The sequence below is a fragment of the Platichthys flesus genome, chromosome 17, assembly GCF_949316205.1.
Source record: "Platichthys flesus chromosome 17, fPlaFle2.1, whole genome shotgun sequence".
Taxonomy (NCBI): domain Eukaryota; kingdom Metazoa; phylum Chordata; class Actinopteri; order Pleuronectiformes; family Pleuronectidae; genus Platichthys; species Platichthys flesus.
In genome coordinates this window covers 13,091,078-13,115,797 of record NC_084961.1, presented here as the reverse complement: position 1 = coordinate 13,115,797, position 24,720 = coordinate 13,091,078, and the positions used below count along the sequence as shown (strand labels likewise).

Below are 24,720 nucleotides of genomic sequence, written 5' to 3'. Positions count from 1 at the left end.
TACAACTAGATGTGTGTAGAGAGGCGCCTGAAGGCAGGAGAGCTTTGCTTCCCCGAGTTTGTGTCTGACTACGAGGAGGAACTTATATAACGCAGAGAGTTGCAGTCAGGTCCCATCAATAACTGTGTGGACTGATGAGTAAATGGCATGTTTGTATATTGTGTGTGTGTGTATGTGTGTGTGTGTGTGTGTGCGTGTGTGTGTGTGTGTGTGTGTGTGTGTGTGTGTGTGTGTGTGTGTGTGTGTGTGTGTGTGTGTGTGTGTGTGTGTGTGTGTGTGTGCGTGTGCAGAGGGTTAAAGGGAAATGAACTCACCCCGCTCGCTGCTTTTTAGACTTGTCGGAGATGCCGTCTCGAGACATGAGCTTGTTAAACACCACAATTCCAATGAGCATATTCACCTGAGAGAAAGAGAGAGAGGGGAGAGAGAGACAGAGAGAGAGAGAGAGAGAGAGAGAGAGAGAGTGAGAGAGAGAGAGAGAGAGGGGAGATAGGAGTCTGATCAGAATCACGGTAATAGTCGTGGCTGACATCAGGGATTCGGCTCATGCACGGCTTTGCTTTACTTATTTTCTCAATGTTTCCGCTGATTGCAGATGACTTATTAATTGTCTCACATACGTACAGACAGAACGTGACGGTGCTCTTACGCCGACTCGTTTCCAGCTCGTCTCTATGAGGTTTCTAAGCACAGAGCGTGCAGTGCACAAATCCCCAAGTCCACAGCTATTACCTACAGAAAATCTTTCATGTTTTGACCTGATGAAAAACCTGATCGGCTCAAATATCTAAAGCGGTCGATCAAAATCCCTAAACACTGTATACGACAAAATCCTACTCTTGTACACCGATTTTGAATATTAACTTTAAAATTGTGCTTTGCTCAAAGTAAACCTACATGGAAGGACTTATTGCTACATGATTGGAGTTTTTGTTGAAGATTGTTCCCCCTTAGAGACGAAAATACTGATACAAGAGGAAACACACAAAAAAGGGAAACCTGAAGTAGTTTTTATTTTTTTTCATTTCCAGATACACTGGCCTCACCCCATCACTTCATATTTCCAGGGTTATTTTCCAAATGGCTGCTTTCTCTCTAACATCCATCCATAACTGAGATATGACAGCATATGACATTTCTGGAAACAGGGCTATTAGATTGTATTAGTTGTTGTGACCTTTGGGTAAGTGCTGCAGTTCAAAGAAAACTATCAATGTGCAATAATCACTTGAAGTGCTCTTTTTTCCATTTGTGGAGAAACACCTTCAAAATATATGATGAAAAAAAAAAACACTGATCGCTTCTCATCCGGGCTCCTAATGAGAAACCCGTAGCTAAGCTGGACAAACATCTGGCCGTAGTGACCCAGTGATACAGATTCTATTAGGCTCACACACACACGATCCGAGCCAAGGCCTGCCACGTGCCGACCTCTTCTGCTCTCAAATCCGAGCCCATCTGGGAGATTTTCGATTGCTGCATGGCGACATGTTCTTAATAATCCATGATTTCCGACATTCCCTACTACTCTCCCCTCCATCGTCTAAGTGTCCCTCTGCAGAGATTCTGCTAAATCACTCATCTGTTTGTGTTGTTTAGCATTTCAGGGCCGAGGTGCATCAGCGAGGAAATTCTATCACAACCCCGCTGTAAACTGTTTCTGCAAGGGATCCGTTTCCTCATCGAGGTCCTAAACTGAATGTCTGCTTGGATTCCTTCCTTCATCTGTCACCAACAGAAGCCTCCAGCCGGGGCAAGGCAAATCTCCTTTATAGATATTACACACACTTGCAAGAAATCCACAGGAAAGAGCTGAGTGGTTGAGAAGTTCAAGTCTGACTTTCATGCGGCCAGTTGAAATTCCAGTTTCTGCAGCTTTTGCAGAAGCCGGATTTACACTCGGAGCCTCTTCCTTCCTTTGCCGCGTCTACTGGTTTGGTACATCTGGCAGATTTTTACACTTTTGCTGGAAACGCTCCCTCTGAACTGCGTCCCTCTCGTGAGCTGCCGCTGACAACTACCTACGATGTGCCAGATAGCGCTATTGTCATGCCAGTCATGTCCGGCCACGGCTCTGTGAGTCAGCATCGGTCTGCTCTGCTATTTGCCCAGGGCCAGGTTCATTAATTAGAGAAGGGTCCTGTGGGAAGGTCTGTGTTTCTCTGCCCGACGACCCGCTCTCATTACAGCTGTTTGTTAGAGTGGGGCCCCGGCAACAACACCGGGGGACTGGGGACCGTCACGTAACAGCTGGGGCGTGGAGCGTACAGTGCATCAACATTGTGGAGGCAGAAAAATGAAGGAAAGTTGGAAACATACCAACAAACGGTAGACACTGATAAACAACTTACAAGAGCAAATGTCCTTCGGCCCTTCGAGGCAGCTGCGAGCTTTGACTTTTCAAACATAAAAGTTTGTAGAAGCAAAACGTAATTTTTTTTAATAGTAGATTCAAACATCCCACCATTGTGGGTGATTTGAATTGAATTTCTCTCTTTGTAGGTCAAACAATTTGAATTAAATAACAGTTCGTATTTTCACCTAAAGGATAAATACAGATTTTTGGTTGCAAAAGGCAGTGTTTTCTGACTGTGTTGCCTTTGCATATATAATTTTAATTATGAACATTTAATACTATGCTGTACTACACTATACTGTGAGCTTGTCTGATCCATGCTTCACTTCTGACATGTGCCACACAGTGAACAATGACAAATGCTAACACACAAACAGACACTCAAACAAAACAACAACACAGCCAGTTTCACCAGGGTTAGCAAGACAAGCACTGTTTGACCTGTTAAACCTCATAATGAACTTCAATCGGACGACACTGAAGTCAAAGTGGTATCTTACCCTGCATCTGATCTCACAACAGCGTTCTGTCCCATCAAAGATCTCATATTGCCATTGATTTTGTGACGTACTTCCCACTTGTGGCGTCAGTAGGCGATTGGCTCTTGATGCTAGCTAGACTTTACCAGTCGATATATGTTGTCGCTTGTTTATAAATCTGAATTTGCATGTTGTTGTTTGCTGGTCGGTGAGCAGAAGATCATTTCCCTCTTTGGTGGACATGAAACTTATGTTCTATTCTATACTGTCAATTTCGTGTGTGACCATGTCCTATTGGGAAGGTATTGGTCTTGTCAAGCAGAGCCGGCAGCACACATTCGCAGATGTAAGTGGGAACTGTATTTACACATTAGAAAACAACTTCAACACTCTTTCCTCCCTAAGTGTTAACACCAAGCAGTAACACTGCGACTTATGTTGCCTTACTTGATTTGAAGACGTCTCCTAATCACCAATACGTGTGAAGACGGGGAGTTGAGGTGTAATGTGGGACAATTAAAATAGTCTCCACAGATTCAACGGAAATCAGGCGACAACCAACTCCCGCCGTGTCGGATTTTATCAAATCAGTATCGCAGGTTCACTTTCCACATGTGCAACATGGGTATCAGCACATATAACAAATTAGCTTGATTGACAGGGTGTGTTAAGGTGAACCAGTTGTCAGATGACCTGGCCCGTAGATCCACATATTCTAGTCTTCCATCAACACTCATGTCAAATACCTGTAAACCCATATGAGGGTCTAATTTTGCATGACTGTCAGTGGTCCGTTCGATTCCCCTGTTCCGCATCACAATTACACACACCTCTATACTTAATTACACCTCCTCCATGTTTCATATTTATGAAATTTACAACACCCAAGCCATTTCATTCTGTTCTCTTTTGTTGCCATTATATTAATATTCATCCATCATATTAATCTTCAGCTTTCTGCAAATCTCAGAGGATCTGCAGCCCTGCTTACCTATGGGTAAAAGCCACAGAACACCGCTGGCAGAAGCAATTACCCCGAAAATCCAGACTTATTAAAATTAGTGGTGAAAATATTCACCTTGGGATTCATTTAGAGGAAATTAACTAATTCTAGCAACAGCCACAGACTGCAGCCACAACAACAGCTGGATAACACACCGCTGAGATGCTGTTAATGCCCTCAGCAGGACAATATACAGCTATATTTACTTGTTCATGATTATATCTGTTTTATAGCTGTTAAAAAAGTAGAGAACACAGAAAAGATTATCTTAATTATGGCGCAGAATGTTAGTCACATATTTTAGTCTGAAAATAAATAGTTATTAAATAATACTCAGCCTTAAATCTGCCGGGTACAGTGACTCATACTTGAAAAGTACTTATGAGTGAGAGCTGTAGCCTCTGGATAACAATTCAGTCCAGACCTGTGTTGCAACTCCCGTCTGCCAGAATACGTTTTGCTTGTTGAGCTGACATTTTCAACTCGATGATCAAAGTTCTCAACTCATCATTTTGTCGTGTACACCGCGGGTGTGTGTGCTCACATGCGCAGGTGGGCGTGAAGGGGAAGGGAAAACATCTCCGAGGTCAACAGGCAGCCGCTTTGAAGCTCCTCGCTCGGAGGCCAACTTAGCAAAAACATTTGTGGGGTTACACGATGCAATGGGTGAGACAGGGAGGCTGGCTCTGCAGAAAAGTGAGGGAGTCTCGTGTTGATAGAGAGAGAGAGAGAGAGAGAGAGAGAGAGAGAGAGAGAGAGAGAGAGAGAGAGAGAGAGAGAGAGAGCGAGAGAGATCAGGCAGACTCACCAAGACAATGACGGCAGCAGGTCCAACGAAGGCATAAAGCAGGCCGCCCTCCAAGGATAGCCAGCAGCTGGAGGAGAAGAAGTGCAGAGAAGAGGTTTATGCAGGAAATGGTATAAGCAGAAATACTGCATGTAAAACATCACTTCACCACAAGCATTTCACTTTCTTTGAGTTCTGAAAGTAACACGATATATATGTTCTGTAAAATGTCTGTGTTTTTATAGAACTTTTTTCAGTGTTGCAGTCCATTCAAAGCGTTTTACAGAAGTTCACAGTGCATCTATATGCAGCACCATCACTTATACGTTGCCAATACACTGCCAGGACAGCCGACAGGGCCAATTTAAAGTTCAGTATCTTGCCCAGGGTCACTTGGGCATTGAACCAATGACCTTATGGTTAGTGGATAACCCACTGTATCTCCAGATCCATAGCCACCCAAGGCAACTTTTAACATGTCAAGATTTCTAAACTTTCAAGATGAGCTTTTATGTAACTTTTACAGAAGAGTTGCTGCTGGAACAATTCCACCTTTGTTTGGAATTCTTCAAGTTAAAATGTTTAGAGATACTGTTTTTTAATGACTTTTAAATCTTTTTAAACGATCTACAGTTCATGAAAACTATTGAACTTGCTTGTTCGGATTCTGTGTGTGAAAAAGTTGCATTGTGTTGTGCTTTAACCACAGCAACCAATTAAATAAACCATTCACCAGAAACAGGCACTTACCTACCATACCTACCATGGGTAGGTAAGTGCCTGTTTCTGTAAATATTGCCCTCAGTGCTGAGCAGCATTATTATGTCCACCACCTAAAACCCATCCTCACACCGCTCATTGTCTTTGGTGTGGGAGCTACAGAGAATGAACGGGTTTAAATATGTCCTCTGGTGATGTCATCACAGCAAACTGAAACCCCACTGTTTCTCTTAATTGCTGCTCAATAAAGAAGGAGCGCAGGAGGAAGAGCACACAGCCCGAAAGACTCGTACAGTACTCATACTAACGAGGTCTTAAGTAAAGAGGAGGGAACACATTTGTAATCATCGGGCAAATGTTTCCCTTCAGTCTGATACGCCATTGGCCAGGTGCGCTTTTTTTGCTGATATCATCCTCAGACATTTTGATTATTAACATGCATACATTCAAACGTGTTTATACGCCTGCAACACCTGATACTTTGCAGGGCACATCCCAGCGGACCAATCAGATCATCATTGGAATGTTTGCATCAATTGCAGATGATTCTGGTGAAGCAGATTGAGCTTGAGGGCTTCTGACCTTTGAACTCATATAAATGATACCTTGAGATGTTTTCTCCTACTTCAAAGTCCCTGAGGTTTAAAATCTACTTCAAGTTTTCCTCTCTTACTCTAAAATGCTTTGCAGTCTTTTAATGATTCTCAAGTATAACATTAGTCATATTCAAGAAGTAATGTCACCTGTGATCCCCTCTTGCAACTGACGTTAAAAATAGGATATCCTGTCCATTAAATTAGGACGAAATGGTACGTGTTTACATTTTTCCAAGTGCATGCTGGGAGATTCTTTAGTTTATCTGTGATAGAATAAGTGCGTATAGAAATTGGATGGATAGATGGATTGATGGAGACAAGATAATGTGTCATCCTGGTTGAACAGATTCAGCTTTTTGTGGCAAAGCTTGGCTTCATTTACATACTGACTCCTTTGCCTTAGCTACTGCATTAAATAAAACTGAGCCTGAATCCTTTGGGGAAGTCATCATCTCAAACAGCAAAGGGAAAACTGGAGAGCACTCTACGCTCATCCAGCTTCCAGCTCATCCAAGTGAGGTAAAAACCTGCTGTGGTACTCACTAGCTGGCTGTGCCGTAACCTCTTGCCCTGGTGAAACCCACCGACACTGCTACAACGAGGGCGGGAAGACCTGCGGAGCAACAGAGAGAGAGAGAGAAACATCAAAAAAGGCGAGACAACGAACAACAGCGAGACCGAAGAGTGGCGATGAAGCATGTTGGCCAAATTACCCTCTTCAGCGTGAAAAACTCCATATGGTTCTTTCAATTCAGATGCTAAGCAGCCGTGCGATAGCATGTAAGACCTGCATGTGTGAGTGGAACCGATGGAGAGCTCTGCAGGTAAGCCTGTGGGCTCCGCATGCGATCCCTGACATGAAGGTCGAGCTACAGGCGTGAAAAATGGGCTCCAATTCAAGTTCATCATGGGGATTGTCGTCTTGTGTACACTGACGCCGCCCTGTGTGACCCACGGGGTGTGGGTAATGCAGAGTGTGTGAGCAAGTGATGCTGATGGAGTTCATAAAAATGTGAGATATTGCTCGGAGTGGTCAATAAGTCATGCATTAATTAGCTAAATCAAGCAATCTCTGTGTGTGTGTGTGTGTGTGTGTGTGTGTGTGAGTGTTTGAAAATGACAGTGAAAGAGAGTGAGACTGGGTGTCACATAGCGCCTGCCAGAAAAAAGAAGGAAATATGTCGGGTCTGTAATGACTTTGGCTCTGAAATATTCACGTAATTAACAAAGCTGTGATTATGGCTGCAAATGAAAAGCAATTAGAGAAAAATCACATTAACATCAACACGTGAGATGGTGAGGAGCCAGGCCAGTCCCCTAACTAGTAGCATGTGCAAACTTTCAATTAGACAAAACAAAAACATTGATGAATCGCACTTATTGACATGCAACACAGGAAACACATGTCAACACGTCAAGGCGTCACTCTAATCTGGCCGAGATCCAAACACCCCCCGGAATTTCCTGTTTCCATTGCAACCCCTTCCAATCACATCATTTGGGAAGACAATTGTAAGTCTATCGTTCAATTTGTACAGCTGCCAAACACTCACACCCACACAAGCCCTAACACACACCTATACACACACACACCCACTGTGTCAGTATCTCTCTCCATCTGTGAATGTACAACATCTATACATTCTCCCTTCTCTGTATCAGGTAAGGGCATCAGAGACTTGGCAGATTAGACTGGTGGGATCAATATCAAGTGAAATGAACAGATGGACAGACGGTGTGTGTGTGTGTGTGTGTGTGTGTGTGTGCGCGTGTGTGTGGGCGGTTGGAATTTCTAAGGCTATCTCGAAGCATCTTGCCAGTGTTGTGCAGATGTTATCAAATGTTTTGATTATCCCCAAACATCCATAGTGCTGGTCGCCTCAAATTGTACAACCCAGTGAAAGGGCAGTGTAATAGAGTGGCATGGAGGATGAGTGGCACAGACGTGTGGGGTGAGATCACCTTCACACAATGACTGTACAGCGTGACACTGTATGTGGGTGTGCACGTACAAAATTCATCTCGAGCTTCGGCTGTGTTCAATTAAATAACATTAGGGAACTGGAACGAGTGTTTTCAATTCTAAATGAATCTAAGTCCTGTTATCTGTTAGCAAAGGAAAAATGGGACATAGATGAGGTTGTTAAGCATAATGCAACAATTTAAAAAAACACTAAATCTGTTACATTGTCATGTAAAATATGCCCGGTCTTTCGGCTCCCTCTGATAAATTTTTGTCGCACAACAGTGCACCCGATTCATGAAGGCGTCTTCATTTGCTATGGTGACAATCATCTGGCACACATGGGGCTGAGGCAGACGGTCGACATTTCTAACAGCAGCCACCAAATCACAAACGAGCAGATGAATTTCGCTGGGCCACTTTCTGACATTTAAATCCAAACACCGGATTTAAAAACGTGCTCGATGCGACCATTGTTGGTGTGAGGAAGTGTGATGAAGTGCTTTGCGTGCGGACGCTCACCCCAGCCGAGGCACAGGAAACGCTTGCGAATGAGCCGAGACCTCATTTTGCCGATGACGGCCAGGTAGGACTGCCACGCTTCTGTCAGCACCCAGCAGAAGGACGCCAAGAAGAAGAAATGCAGGAACGCGGCGGTCACAGTGCAGAGGCCCTGCAGAGAGAAGGAAGAGATAACACAGTTGGAGACGTTTTACAAGAGTTTTGTGAAAGGTGTCAAAATGGCTCATCCAGTCAGCAGAGGACAACAAACACTAACACAACAATAACAAGGGGAAAATGGGAAAAGGGAAGTCTGCTGAAGACGCAATGTGTAGAATAATGGGAGTTGGACCTGGCTCTAAATGTGTTCCTGATGTGTGTCGATACTGACCACCACGCACAGCTATGTCAGACAACTCTGAGTGCTACGTGCCAGAAGCCTCCCCTTGGGAGCTCCACCGAACACACCATGTCTGCTGATGAACCCTGTGCTTTCCCTTTGATGCTTTTGTTTCCAGTATTTATTAAAGGCTTACTCTCCAGCAGCATCCCATGGCTATAATAAGTGTATTGACTAGGTTTAATGCCAAAATGCAGTTTCAGAGCGCTAGAGGAGATTTTTTGAGTGGGTTTTTCTTCTTCCTATTAGGTGCATCAGCGGCCCACCTTGCTAAGCGTTTGAGATTGTCCAACCAAAATCAACAAATTGGAGGCCAGGATGGAGAAGCAGAAATTCACCAGGATGATCGATCTCTCCGAACGGATGTACCTACAGGGAGGAGAGAGAGAGAGACAGAGACATGATGAGAAGTACTCATGTCAGATTGATGGACTGAACAGCAGCACTTTTGGACATTGGAGTTATTAGCTTTGCCATCTGTCCTGCGTGTTGCCCCAAAAACAAATAATCCCCCCCCCCCCCCGCTGCAATTGAACCATTTGTTCCGTGGGCCTCACAGCGTTTTTTGGGAGATCAGAGCGCTATGTACATGCGTGGGTTTGTGTGTTGATACCTCCAGAAGGCAGCGTAGATTAGCAGCAGGATAAGCAGGGCTGAGCAGGACACTCCACAGCCTACCATCAGGGGCATGGAGGGTATGCTGGAAGGACCCATGTCCTGGAGAGAGTGATGGGAGGGGAAGAGGGAGGAACAGAGAGGGGAATAAGGTAACGGTTAATAATTAACACAGCATTTTAGCCTTCAGATGTAAATAGCTTGAAACACCAAAATATGATTTACTAAATTTGTGCTCTATTGATATTATAGTTTTATTCCCACAAAAGCCATTCTTCTGATGGGTGTTGCAAATAAGCATGTGCTATGAACAATATAAATAAATAACACATACATTTTCAGGTGACCAAAAGATACAAAATCCTGTGATACTATATTTTCCATTCGAAACAACGACAAAAACCCAACAAGTTAGCAGCTAAGGTAGATATGTGTGGAGGAGAGAGAGAAGTAATTTGGAATAAATCCAGTTACTGTGCTGCTGCTTTTACAGATTAAAGTAGTTGCCGGCACATTTCCAGCTTTGCACTTACAGTATTTATTAACTGTTACACTCCCTGGGTTATAATAATTTGGTAGTCCCCTTTTTGATGTTAGCATGCTAATTATATGCAATTACCTTTAATTAGAAATACAACAGTCTGTGAGATGAAGTCAAATAATGAAGCATAATTAAACTACTCTGAAACAACGACATGAACAAAAAAATGTTTGAAATAAACAATACAATCTAATCTTAATCTTCAGACCAGAAATCTGTGTCCAACAGACTAAGGGGTGACAAGGTCATCTGCATAAAAAATAAAATGTGTTCTCTAAAGCCTGTTTTTCCTTAAATTCCTGCTTCCCCCCTCCCACCTATTGCTTCTAGAAATAAAATGAACAATGAATGCAAATATGTTTCTCCCTGCTTCATTCCACTTCATTCCACTTAAAAGGTTTGAAAGAGGGACAGTTCAATGAACTGTATTTGAAAATCCCCTCTGTCCTGTCCAATGCCTTCTCTGCATCAGAGGAGATGGTTGCTACTGCAGTGCTGTCTCACCGGCTCATCCATATAAGACCATGTGAGGTTTCCTGAGGATGACCTCCTCTTCACAAATCCTACCTCAAATTCATGACTTTAGTATGCGCTTAACAATCCACACTGACTAAACTGACAGGCTGAAAACTGCCTAGGCTCAATGGATCTGTATCCTTTTCGGGGATCAATAACAGAGCTTCATTAAATGTATTTGGGGTCCGCTCTCGTGAAATTGGCGCCGGATAAAGATTCGTTAAAGTAGGTGCCAGCATGTCAATATGTCTATTTATAGTGCTCCGGTGGGAAGACGTCTAATCCCGGAGATTTTGTGAGTTTCATGAGTTCAATGTCTAGTCTAACTTCTCATTCCTCAATGGAGGCATCCAACTCACTGCACTTATCCACATTACTGTAATGGGACTCCTCCAGCATCACAGACCTCATTATTGCTACTATAGTTTACGGCTCTGTTCTGTGACTCACGCATGAAGACTTACTCAAGAATCAACCAAGCAGCCAAGGCAGATAATGCACTTAGAACCTGTAAGAAAGATCCATCCATCCATTATCGACACCACTCAAAGTTGAATGGCTCACTTATCCTATACGTTAGATTTGTATTATGGAAACGGGAGAGGCCTTCTCCCTGTACTCTGAGTTCCTTCCATCTGTATTTGTGCTCATCTTCTGAAAGCTTTCGGATGTGTGTTGCTTTGCGTGGGTACAGGGACAAACAATCACTTTTCTCTTCCTTCTTAAGAGCTTCATTATCCCAACCTCCACCATCGACATGCATTGAGGTAAGAGGGCAGTGACAGTCACACAATTTGAAACTGACATATCTCTTTTCATACGTTAAGGCACCATAAGTGATCTGTAAGGGTCAATGGGGGCTGGAGGCGATCTATGGCATTTATTTAGTCTTAAAATGTGTGCAAGTAAAAACCACAACCATGCATAATATACCATTGCACAGGGCAAAAAAATATATGTCGGACTTGGAGAAAAAAGGTGTATTGATCCAGCCACTTCTATCAAACCTCAAGTCAAGTAAATAGTGCCAAAACTACATTGAACATAGGATTTGTGTACATTTTGTCATGGTATAACCACAGATTAACATTTATTTCATCGTGATTTTATGTTATGGACCAAAACAAAATAGTCCATCATTTGGAAGTGGGGGAAAATATTGAATGGATTTCAAAATTGTTTACAAATAAAAATCTGAAAAGTGTTGACTGCATATGTATTCACCCCCTTTACTGTGAAACCCCTAAAAACAATCTGGTGCGACCAATTGCCATCACAAGTCACATTTGCAAGTCACATACTTAGTAAATAGGGTCCACATGTCTGTAATTTAATCTCAGTATAAATACACCTGTTCTGTGAAGGACTGAGAGTTTGTTGGAGATCATTACTGAACAAACAGCATCATGAAGACCAAGGAGCTCACCAAAAAGGTCAGGGATAAAGTTGTGGAGAAGTATGAAGCAGGGTTAGGTTATAAAAAAATATCCAGAGCTTTGAACATCTCTCTGAGCACCATACAATCCATCATCAGAAAATGGAAAGAATATGGCACAACCGCAAACCTACCAAGAGGAGGCCGTCCACCCAAACTGAAGAGTCGGAAAAGGAGAAAATCAATCAGAGGAGCAACCAAGAGGCATATTGTTACTCTGGAGGAGCAGCAGAGATCCACAGCTGAGGTGGGAGAATCTGTCTACAGGACAACTATTAGTGGTCTACTCTACAAATCTGGCCTTTATGGAAGGAGGGTGGCAAGAAGAAAGCCGTTGTTGAAAGGGAACCATAATAAATCCCATTTGGAGTTTGCCACGTGGGAGTCACAGCCAGCTTGTGGAAGAAGGTGCTCTGGTCAGATGAGACCAAAATTGAACTTTTTGGCCTCAATGCAAAACGCTATGTGTGGCGAAAACCCAACACTGCCCATCACCCTGAGCACACCATCCGAACAGTGAAACATGGTGGTGGTAGCATTATGCTGTGGGGATGCTTCTCTTCGACAGCTACAGGCAAACTGGTCAGAACTGAGGGTAAGATGGATGGAGCTAAATAATGGGAAATCCTTGAAGAAAATCTGATGCAGTCTGCAAAAGACTTGAGACTGGGGCGGAGGTTCCTCTTCCAGCTGGACAATGACCCTAAACATACAACCAGAGCTACAAAGGAATGGTTTGGATCAAAGCTTGTTCATGTCTTAAAATGGTCCAGCCAAGGCACAGACCTAAATCCAATTGAGAATCTATGGCAAGACTTGAGAATTGAGGTTCACAGACAGTCGCCATCCAATCTGACTGAGATTCAGCTTTTTTGCCAAGAAGAATGGACAAACTTTTCCATCTCTAGATGTGAAAAGCTGGTAGAGACATACACCAAAAGACTTGCAGCTGTAATTGCAGCGAAAGGGGGTTCTACCAAGTATTGAGTCAGGGGGGTGAATACTTATGCACCTAACAGACGACAACTTTTTGTTCTCATTATTGTTTGTGTCACAATAAAATATATTTTGCACCTCCAAAATACTGTGCATGTTGTGTTGATCAAATGGGAAAAAGTTTATTTAAGTCTATTTGAATTCCAGTTAGTAACAGTACATAATGGGGAAAAGTCCAAGGGGGGTGAATACTTATGCAAGGCACTGTTTATACACTATATATGAAAAAAAAGTGGAAATTTTTATTTTATGTGATCTCATGTCATGATATACCACACACCTGCACTTTGTTTATCTCCGGAGGTTCCTTTGAAAGGATAAGGAGCCGACACCTGAATCCGCGTTGAGAGCATGCACCCCACCGTGCACAAAAGGAGCTTGATGTTTGGCCTGCCTTTAAATTCTCAATCACACAATTTAACTCAATTTACCTCCTAGGGTGGCTAGCGTTCACTTTCATGTCCAAGATGTACAAACACACACACACACACTCACACACACACAAACACACACACACACACACACACACACACACACACACACACACACACACACACACACACACACAAACACACACACTCACTGCCAAGGTGTCTTTTGCTCCAAATAAAGCACATACTCACAAACTAAGGCACGTCCAGGGAGATGTGTCAAGTAATCGAAAGTCAGTATTTAAGCCGCATGAATTGGGGTGTGTGTTTCTATTCAGGATGAGCTGGCGGCAGAGGCAGAAAGCAAGAGAGAGGATTTCAGAAGAGCCTTAAGAATGCCATCTCAAAAGGAGGAGTAGGAGAGCTAGTCAGACAAAGAGATGGAGTGGGAAGAGTTAAGCACAAGCAAGAAAAAGCGAATAGTAGGAGGGGGGAAGACGGGATAGAAAACGAGAGAGAATCAAAGCCTCCCTTTCAGTGTTTTTCCGTGGCCCATCAAAGGAAGTAAATTTCTCCAGAGAAAATTCAAATAGGCTGGAATACCAATACGGCGCACATGCGAACACACTGGGAGAAAAAATGGAGGTGAGGCGATCAAAACCGCCTCGTAAGAAAGGAGGAGACCCACAGAAAAAGAGAACAAGGGATATGACAAGCATGTGCATCTAGTGGGAGGCCTGGGAGGAGAGTGAGAGACGAGATGCTCTGTTTGATATAATGTTGAGTGGAAGGTCAAAGGATATGCAGGCGTTTGTGTTCTTTCTTGACGAATCAAACATTAAGGATGCACAGGGAATGGCAAGAAGCCTATTGCACTTATTTTTCTCTCCATCACTTTTGTCTTGGATTAGCCTCGGCCAGAGGAGTAATGGAATATACTATTCACTTGCTTGTAATTGTAGCTCAAGGTATACATCCTCAAATATCCCTCAGCTCTTCATCGTGTCAATTTGTCAACCGTCGATGTCCTAATAGGTAAAGTAAGATTATGCATGCGTGCTGAGACCTATTGTCCAATTTCATAACGTGGAAGGAATGAAAATACATACACACACGCCCTGTCCTAAATAGATATAGTGATATAATGCTGCAGTCGGCGGAGATGTGTGTCTGAGTTTTTCTCTGTGCGTATTGTGTGAGAAAAGAGAAAAGCAGGGAATGAGAGAGAAGGATGGGGGGGAGAGAGAGAGAGAGAGAGAGAGAGAGAGAGAGAGAGAGAGAGAGAGAGAGAGAGAGAGAGAGAGAGAGAGAGAGAGAGAGAGAGAGAGAGAGAGAAGAGAGAGAGACATCAGATTAGAAAGAGTGTGCTGAGGCTCTGCTGTGTAAGGCCAGGCTCCCCTGGGCAGCTTGGCTACCATGTGATGGAGAAGATAGCTATTTTCAGCTCAGGAAGTTTAACCTACTTATCTCCTCTCACTGACACTCCTCCTCCCTCCACTCCCACTGATCCTTCTACCTTTCCCTCCCTCTCTGTGTCTCCCATTCTTCCCCCACTTCCTACCAACTGTATATCTGAATGTCTTAGTCACCCCTCAGCATTAAAGTCTCCTCCTAGGTCCAATTTGTGCATTACTGCTTCTTTTCCATTGAATCCTATATTTCCATGTGTCTATTACTTTTCTATTATTCTTCAGCAATGCATTCCACATTCTACTCTTACAGTGATTTTGTGTAATATCCATAGTCCAAAGTTGTGTACTGTGTAATCCTGAAGGACTTGGAAACTTTTAGATCTATTTAATATATTTGCATCACAAAATCATACAAATATAAAATATATGGTCAAGACATGAGTGGGGATCTATGCTAGCACCTATGTGAGGCTAAACTTCGGCACTGTTCTGCTGTTAGCATGTTAGCATACCAACAATGCCGATGCCAACATATTAAGCTATGTTAAAGCATGTATAATCATTTAAATATTCACCCTTTAGATTGTCATAGACTGTTTTGAAAGATAAACAATGCGTCACCACTTCCTCCCACTATCCAGAAGTGAAGCCAAACTATACAGGATAAGAACGCAGCCAGCCGCTGGACCGATATCAAGATGCTTCAGTTTGCTATAATTTTTTTTTTATATCGAATTACCATGTGAACAGTCTTTCAAAGTTAGATGCTTCTGGCCCAACCTCTTTCTTAAGATGTTATGCAGAGTTGTAACAACATCACATTATGCTTTTGCTTAATGTCTTTTTCACAGCCACAACAGCTTATTGTCGGGAAAAGACAAATGCAATTTCAGGCACTTATCATACAATCAATATTGCATTTGGTTGGATGAGGCCATCTCAGACTCCATGCAATATGCAGGTTTTTGTGGTGTGTCTAACATTCCCATTTAGGCTGAGGAAATGTTATGCCCCTTGTGAAATGCTGCATAATTCTCGAAAAGGTGGCATTTACAAAATTCAAGGTATTTACAACGGCGGTCGTTTGCTGCTATTTATCCCCGAATAGGAACAGGATCAGGCACACAAATACACTATAGTACACATCAGCAGACCTTTGCAAGGCTCTACATATTGCTAATCTAGTGTTCCTGCAATTCGGTCTCATGTGAAGCCCTGACAGCGCTAGGTAAACATAACCTGTGATAGGCTTCAACTGAATCAATTCCGCAGACCCTCCAGGTTTCAGCTTGACAGACTCTGACTTCAGTGGCCTCAAGACAAGCCATAAGTCTCCTGTCAGCCTGTGACAACTTACAAGGCTGACATAGTGACTTAAAATGTAAAGTCATCATTTCAAGTGCTGGCCCTTTTTTTTATATATATATAAAATCCAGGTTTGCAGTGCTATTTGAGGCTGAATGTAGAATATCTGCTACAGAGTAAAGCCCTGATCCAACACAAAGTAAGAACATATGGCACCGTAAAGCATTTCTTCAAGGGCTATCTCAAACCATAGGGACGGAAGCACTGCAACACTTACTGCAACACGTCTTCTTATTTCAAATCATAGACTGTAAATAAAGTGTCTCCACTTCCTCCCAATAGTCAGCAATGAAGCCAAAATATCCCGGATATAATAGGTCTTGTTCATTTGGACTCTGCCTCTCCTTGCCTGCCTAACTATCTGGGAATTGAGCTGTGGTAGCGAGGTCTCACTTATAAATGCACTCAACCAATTTTGAGTCAGTCTCAGCTGTCAATCAGGAACAGGTTGCTAGCCAGTTTAGCTAATCCGAACTAATCAAAGCCCAACATTTAACAATTGAACATGACCGAAACCAACTTTGAGAAAAATGAATGTGTACTTTGAGTTAAATTCAAAAGGTTGGTCCTATCTGCTGAAATGAAGAAGACGGAATATATAATTTATCCTGCGGCCAGCCACCAGGTGGCAATATATTGGTTTGTGGGAAGCACTCATGTCATCCATCTTTAGAAACACTCTATGGTCCACACAATCTTTGTCACATTTTAATTGTGAGATGACCAAAGGAAGCTAAAAACTAAATCTGTTCTCGACCCCTCAATCAAATTGTTATCCTGTACAGGGGTGCACACCCACACATCGGAAAAATTGTCTACTCAATGTTAAAATATCCAATTAGCCGGTAAACTTGTCCTTGCCACAACAACACTCAATCATTATATATCTTCACAGGGAAACGCATCTGAAATATTTCCGATGTGGACACACTCACTTTCAATTAACGTGACAAAAGGGATTCAAAGATTTTGATGTGGATCCTTGCAAGGTAAATCTTTTAATTACATTTGACAAGTACAAGATATTTGGATACTGTAACCTTGTAGTCTTTATTAAGGAAAGGCTGTTTTTTCTTTATCCAAGGTATGTCCAAGATGTAATAGATTCAAATAGGAGCTGCCATCTCGTGGCCACTCATTCGTTCCCATCATCCCCTCACAGAACTGCAGGCAATAATAAGTGTAAATAATAGACTGAGCCCCGAGGTTCTTCCATCCTGATTAGGTGCCGGCGGGTGCTAATGACAGCAGAGGAAACCCGTTGCAATCCATCCTAAGTAGAACCAGTCATTTCATGAGAATGATGGGGCAGTCAGTGTGGCAGGTAAAAGAAGCTGTGAGAAAGCTTTTAGACACAAAACTCACTTCACATGTTGTTCTTTGGAGAAAATTGCTTTGATACAGTAATTGGTTTCTAAATAATTGATGGAAACAGAGAAGGCATCCCCTCTCCTCCGTGCCTGCTGTGGCATTTTTCAACTGCCAGCCAAAGGGTTTGTTTGTGCGCTCCTATAGGCCGACTGGATCAAGGTCTCCTGTTTTGTTTGAACTACCAACCTTTTCAGCTACTATTCCCAATGTAACCCAGCAAACAAGTGCGAAAGGGGCACTGTAATCAATTCCAACATAAATAGGACAGCCGCCTTATGTGCTGACAAAAATGATGCAAAGAGGCATAAACTTTGATTAACTGGAGGCCCAAGATGTTAAACTGACTTTTACAAAGCCAATACCTCTGTCTATTCCAAATCCCATGATCCCAATGAGCACGGTGAAAGCAATGAGTCCAGACGTATCCGTGGGGTTTGTATTCCCACTGCAGTCATTTTGGGAATTAAGTGGCTTGGCTTATTGTATGGCTTCATGACCTCACTCAATCAACTCTTTCTCTCTCTCTCCGCTGTTTCTCCAAAGTTACAACCTCTGTCTTGTGTCTGATAGTGAAGGTCTCTCCAGGGACACACACCCTCACATGCATACACACTCACACACGCACGCACGGAAATCTCAGAGGCTATTGAAAGTAAACAGGATTAACTGGCTATCCCTCACTCTACTGTAAAAAACGGTCTGTAATGGCAGCGCTGCTTCTAAATCCCTCCACCGCCAAAACCCCCTCCCATACCTCCTTCTCCTCCCTTTTCTATTAAACATGGAGGTTAATCCTCAACCCCCCTTTTCCCTAGTGCCAAGGCCCAGGATAAGCTGTCAGAGCTAGGCTGCTGATACTCAGCTCTACTCCAGCAGCCGCACAGTCTGGACACAACAAATGAGTCCTCGTTTGTGTGTGTGATTGTGAATTTTTTGCCTGAGCATTTGTTTGTTTGTTTTTAAGTGCAAACCTCCATACCTATAGTTGTCTGCATTGGCATGCCTGGATGTGGCTGTTTTTTATATATTTTTTTATGTGATGCCAAATTCAATCTGTCTCTCCCTCCTCTTTTGTAAAATCCAATTTCCGCCGGAATAAAAAAGCGAACTCTGGAACACACTAAAGCAACAAATTGCACTCAGCGCTGGCCACAACAGCTTCTGACTGAGGGCCATTGACACACAAACACTGACCCATACCTTCCGGTCCTCAGCCCCTGGGTCTAATGGTTGGTACCAGAAAGCTGAGTGATGAATCGCTAATGACCAACATACTCTTCACAGATGTCACAAATGTCACAAACGTCAATGCGCTTTTTCCCTCTTTTACTCGACATGGACGACCTGCTCGCAGCGTGTCGAGGGAAAAGTCAATATTGGTCGGCGGAGAGAGAGAAGTCCCGGGAACCAGGAATAGCCTCTGGAATGACCCGTTCAGCTTATAGGTCGCAGCTATCGTGTTTTTTTTCCATATAATGGGAATTAATGTTTCTCTGAGTTCTGTAATTGGTCCCAGACCCTTGTTGAGCAATTCAGGCTTTGAGGTTCAATAAAATAAATCATTAGAGTTGCTCACCTGAGGGCCATCACCATAATTTTGACCCTCTTAAGACTTCATAAAATAGAAAAAGGGGGGGGGGGGGTTAGGAAAGTAATCACACGCCTACACGGTGTGCTTTAGAAATCCTTTACAAGCCAGCTGGTTATTAGAGGCTGTCAGATACTAGTTGTACAGCGGTACAACTGGAGTTACTGTGAATCTAATATTCAATCTCTGTTTTGGGTCCCTAACAGTTCCTCAAGATAATATCGGACTCTATAGTGAATAAATGTTCACCAACTGGTTGTTAGCTGTGTTCGTCTGTTGTCTGTAGTTATGTTGCTCAGGACGGCTCCACAATAAAATAAAATAGAAACCCCTTGTACATCGCCACACTGTTTGCACTTCGTCATTTCATACTTAATTAAAAAAATATCAATAATAGCCACTTTAAATACTTATAATGGTAATAATGAAATAGAGAATGGTTAAACCTAACTCGTGAACAAGCTCCTCCTTTCAATATACAGCTCTTTAAAACTAACTTCTCTGACTGCTGACTACCTTACATGAAGAGAACCTAACCTCTATCAATGCGGAGCCACATCTTGTGTTTTTTCATGTTTGATGTGGAAGGTATGTAGACACAGGGACATTAATGTCTTCCGTACAGCACTTACCAATGCTATTGTAGCAATGTGAACAGGTTACTCATGAATAGATGTCCGCATAAGTGGCCAGCTCTTTATCTCAGCAACGCTGGTTGTAATGCATTATTACTTAGGGCAGAAATCTCCTTGCCATCCGTCTTGCTTGCTCTCTCCCTCTTCGCTCTGCCTTCCAGCTGAGACCGAACTGCCTATTCTGTTTGGTTGAACATTTCCTCCCCTACACCCTACATTCCTCACAATCACTTCCCATCTCTGTAACACCTGGAGTTCTCCTCCAGTGCTTAGGGATCTGCTTTACTGACTCAATTTTCTAAACTAACCATTAAGCGGGGGGGGGGGGGGGGGGATAAAAGCTCTCGTTGCTTCTAGTGTGTAAAAACAAATTTAGCCAAACTCCATCTACTTGCACTCCCTGATTATTTAATGTAATCACTGTCCTTGTGGGTAAGTGGCACAAGTAAGCAAATTAACAGCCAAAGCTAAAGGGAACATTTTTGCGACCACAGCAGTCAATGAGCTGTGGCATAAAGTGAGAACAACAACTGGAAGTGTTAACAAGGTGAAAGGGAGGCTGAAAGAGGTGGCAAAAGGGGAGGGTGATAAAAAGGGAGGGAAAGGGAAACTGAAAAGGTGGAGGGAAAATATAAGAAAGTGGGTATAAATAATGAATTGGGTTAGGTGTGGATAGCACAGGGGTTGTGATATAAATGGGCTGACAATCCGGGTACAGAACAATTAATGAATTTGGGTCTTTTGGACTCCGAGAATCAGCTGAACTCAGAGCTGTCAGGTCTTTGGATGTCCATCAGTGCAATACACAAGACTGGGTCAATGCATCAGAACAGACATTACCCCCGGACGGCTAAAAAGCCTTCTTTAATCATGTCAAACGCACAATGCAAGGCACATGAACTATTTATAGAGGCACAGGGTATGTGCTGCAGGCAAAAATCACACACACGGACCCAATGCAAGTCTCTCTCTTTTCTCCGGATGCCTCTTCTCTCTCTCCTGTCTCATGGAAGTGGCTCGCTGAGGAAAATGGACCTTTGTTGAGTTTTATCTCCCCCCCAAAAAGTTCCATAACCCTGAGAGTAACAGCCAATCGAGAGCTGATTAGTGGAGTGAACTATACCACGATCCAATAGATCCAATAGATCCAATAGAAGATGCTCCTCATGATAAAGGAAGACACAGGTCGTACGAGCGCATCTATCTATGAAGACAGTAAATGACAGGCCCTAAACAGCCTGTTGCAATTTGCAGTAAAATCCATCTGACTAGGGACGCCAGCTAAACTCACACTGCAGTGACCCGTCCGGCTCCTGACCTGGCTCCTGACCTGGCCCCTGGTAGTCGCTGCCTCGTTCGCCCCCTCCCTCTCCCCCAGTCCTACATGAGTACATCAGGCCATGCATCGCTGTGACTTACCGGGTCTTTAGCTTGCTGCGCTAACACGGCGTAGGTGGATATCCTGCTGCACAGGCATTTGGTGTGGACAGCGGTTGACGCGAGCGTTTGGCAGCCTTCTGTGCCCCAGTTTTCCGCGCCAGCTTCCCTGGAGGTGGGGAGAAGAGAGGGGGGTGGTTAGTGGTAGCGATGGGTGGGGGGGCTGTCACAGGGGACATAAACAGTGACTGTGAGTCAAATACACACACACACACACACAAACACAAAGCTATCACTTTACAACACACACCAATAGGAGGCTGCAGCTCAAATGGACAGAAAGTTTCACATTCAAGTTCATCAAGTTGCCCCATTCACTCTGTAGGTCCATCGTGCAGCAATCAGCACACACACACACACAATCACACACACGCACACACTGAGTGGCTCTTTAGATGCCCCTATCACCCCATTTGTTCTCGAGTCTTCTCCGTGTTCAGCACCCTAAACACTTCCTTCCTCATCTTTGTTCTTTTCTTTTCTCTCTATCCCACCTCTTTTCGACCCCAGGAGTCTCGAGGCCTTGAGGATAAGCAGACGGGGGGGTTGTAGAAGCCAACAGTTGACAAAAAGCACTGTGGCTTAAACGGCGGATGGGGTTATTCAGCGCTAAACGTTCAATTGCCTTGACATCCAACAAGGGGCAGCGTGTGCAGAATCTCATAGAACAAAACCTTGTACACTGTATTGCTCTACATCTTTCTTGTCCTTCCTTTCTTTTCAGCCCCTCCATCAGTTCCGTATTAGTGTTTTCAATAGAAGGTTGCGTGCGGAGGTCAATCAATATACGATTCTATCTGAACTAATTACCGTGGCGGCTCCCATTACACATTAACATTATGTTTAACCCTGGGTACACGCTGCTTTATGCAGTCACCTAAGATAGGTAGAAACATTACGGGGGACAAAGCAGAAGCGATAGCGGGACATAAAGGCCCTGAGTGCATATCATTGTAGCCCACCTGCTAAGAGGAATGATATCCTACACGATCACACAATCAGTTTTTGATTTCTGCCTCCCTTTTTATTCTAACTGGTTTGAGGTGATTTCGGTTGAGTGAGGAAAAAGTTATGTCGCATGCTACACGCCGCAAATCCATCAAGTTTGAACATTGAGATAGGAACGTGATGACATTTGTGAATTGTTTATTCACTGATCAAATGTCACTTAACTTCCAGGGTCCTGATGAAGTATTACATGCAGGCTGTAAACCTGCCTGTTTGGAATGAGCCTGTTGGGCCTGTGGTGATACTGGTGGCAGCTTTCTTTCTGAAACTGTAAAAGTGACCTGTAGTAATTGAGCTGCAGCGAGTAAAGGCTGTACACTTGGTAATTCAGAGTTTGCTGAAGCTCGACTCAGTTGCCGTTGCTGTGATTGCGCTGAGTTCCAGCCATAGCACTAGTAGCTGGATTATTCAAAGTCAATTTTATGAAACATATGTCTAAATTTTATAAAATTGAACAATACACTTCTTTGGGCCTGTAAATAGACGGGAATGCCAAGTGTGAAGATGATGATATGAAGAGTTCTGAGATATGCGTTCCAAATACAAGCAACAATTTCGGGAATTACTAGATTTCTAGTGACAGGTGACTTCAGACTCAAAGGAAAAACTAGATGTGGTTGTAGGAAGCTTCAAATGAAATATGTCAACATCGCTGGGTAACAGCATTAGCTAGCAGCCAAATCACACACCACACCAAAAGACTTTTTTTTTTTGACGTCAGAAAGGAAAACTTTGATGTAAATTGCAAGAGGAACTTGGTTGTCCACGTCCTCCCTCAGCCAATGCTTTGCAATGATAACAAACCTTTACATTGGGGAATGACGACAACAACATGTTAAAAGATAGATACAAGTATAAAAGCTATTTTTTTATGAACAAGCTTTGGTTAATTTTTGTTTGTTCTTCCGTAAAACTTTTGTAGAGCAGAAGAAGATGGAACGTAATCATACTGCAGAGACAAGGATTTACACGGTTTTCACTGCTAATGGCTGAGTGGAGAACTTAATCAGCTCATCTCAAGCTAATGGCAATAAGTACCCTCAAAAGTGGTTGGAGGGAAAATTGTGTTGTCCGTGTGAGGACTTGGATTTGCAATCTTCAGTTCACACAATACAATTAAAAACATGTGGGCTTTGCCTGAAAGTACAGCTGAGCACTGTTTACATCTCCGGGAAATGATAAGCTGTGGCTTGTTGATGTAAATATTTATAGTTCTAACAATGTAAATTTAATCATGTATTGTGTTAGTTTTCCTCAATATCGTTGCGATAAATCCAACACAATTCCCAAACTGAACCCACAAAATACTTTTGTGTAGTTTCTTCATACTAATATCAACATTCAGCTCTGTGACACATACTCTGCATCCATTTCCAAACAACACAATGCTAAGACTTTTGCAGCGCTCTGTCATCAGGACAAGCAAGGCAGGCAGTGTTCGACCATATAGAGTTCAAAAATAGACATCAGTTTAAACAATGCAGAAGTGGAAATGATGTCTCGCATCTCAGAAGAGACGTTTTGACCCTTATGGATCTCCTTAGCAGCAGCCGTATGCTATCGTCTCCGGAAGCTATGACAACCGTCGTGAACATGATTGCTGGATCAACCCTAGAAAAACTTGTGTTCTCTCCTCTCCAAGTTCTAATTCATCATATAACAGATTAGTGAAGTAGCTTCTATAGGAGATCTCTCTGTCTCACTGACCTCACTCGGCTGTGAGACCCTGTCTTGCTCAGCAGCCACTTCCTGGGCTGTTCTATAACATAGTGCCTGGCAAAACTGAGAGTCAATTCCAACTATTTATTATGTTTGATGAAGCCAATAGTTTGGTTAAACTTTGGCTTAAAAATGCCCTGTCGCACAAGAGTTTGGTCTAAAATATGTAACCGATAATGATAACCAAGCAGTGTCATGTTCTTTTATTTTTCTATATTTTGTATTTTCTGCAAGTTCTTCTCCACTATAGCACGTCTGTTTGGAATGGGCTGTTTGTTTAGCCTGTTCTGGAATGCTGGTTGCAGGCTTTCTTTCTGAAACCAACAGATGGAGCAAAACGTAATAAGGAGGGAGGCTGGTAGCGGGAGCACTGGGTAGTCAGGCGTGACTGTAGGTAGCAAAGTTTTGCTTAGAGCCCAAGGGAGGTCAGGCGGAGTTGGTTGTGTTGCTCAGCTAGCCCATCAAGTCACTGTGCAGTACTGCTTTCCTGTATACTATAGGTATGGATACACTGAACTGTATCTTGAATCCCAGAAAAACTAAATTGCGGTCTGATCAAATAAATGAATTAAAAGGCAGAACAAGGACCACTTTCTAAAGACAACACATTCAACACAGTATGCAACATCACTTGATCAAACACGATTAGTGGAGGATTAAATGACAGGAATGTCTCTACTTGAATGAAAGTGAATCCAACACATGAAGGAAAGCAACACACACACTTACAAACATATAATTACGCACACTCACACACACACACACAGACACACTCAATTCATAATATCAGTAATGAGATGTGAGCACTAAATCCCCGATGATCATCATCAGCACAGTGACACGTCAAAGACTGAAGATCGGAGAGACGATCGCGGCGGCGAGGCGACAGCTTGACAGGGAGCAACA

General features: G+C 43.1%; 1 protein-coding gene across 1 annotated transcript in view; it reads right to left on the bottom strand.

The window, feature by feature from the left end:
• Positions 1-24,720, bottom strand: part of adgrb2 (adhesion G protein-coupled receptor B2) — a 212,820-nt gene that overhangs the window by 36,150 nt on the left and 151,950 nt on the right. The window contains exons 16-22 of the mRNA XM_062410584.1: positions 21,070-21,196; positions 9,419-9,522; positions 9,072-9,174; positions 8,427-8,577; positions 6,485-6,554; positions 4,647-4,713; positions 315-400 (exon numbers count right to left, since the gene is read on the bottom strand). Of these exons, the coding sequence (XP_062266568.1) occupies positions 315-400; positions 4,647-4,713; positions 6,485-6,554; positions 8,427-8,577; positions 9,072-9,174; positions 9,419-9,522; positions 21,070-21,196 (708 nt within the window). The remainder of the gene's footprint in view (positions 1-314; positions 401-4,646; positions 4,714-6,484; positions 6,555-8,426; positions 8,578-9,071; positions 9,175-9,418; positions 9,523-21,069; positions 21,197-24,720) is intronic.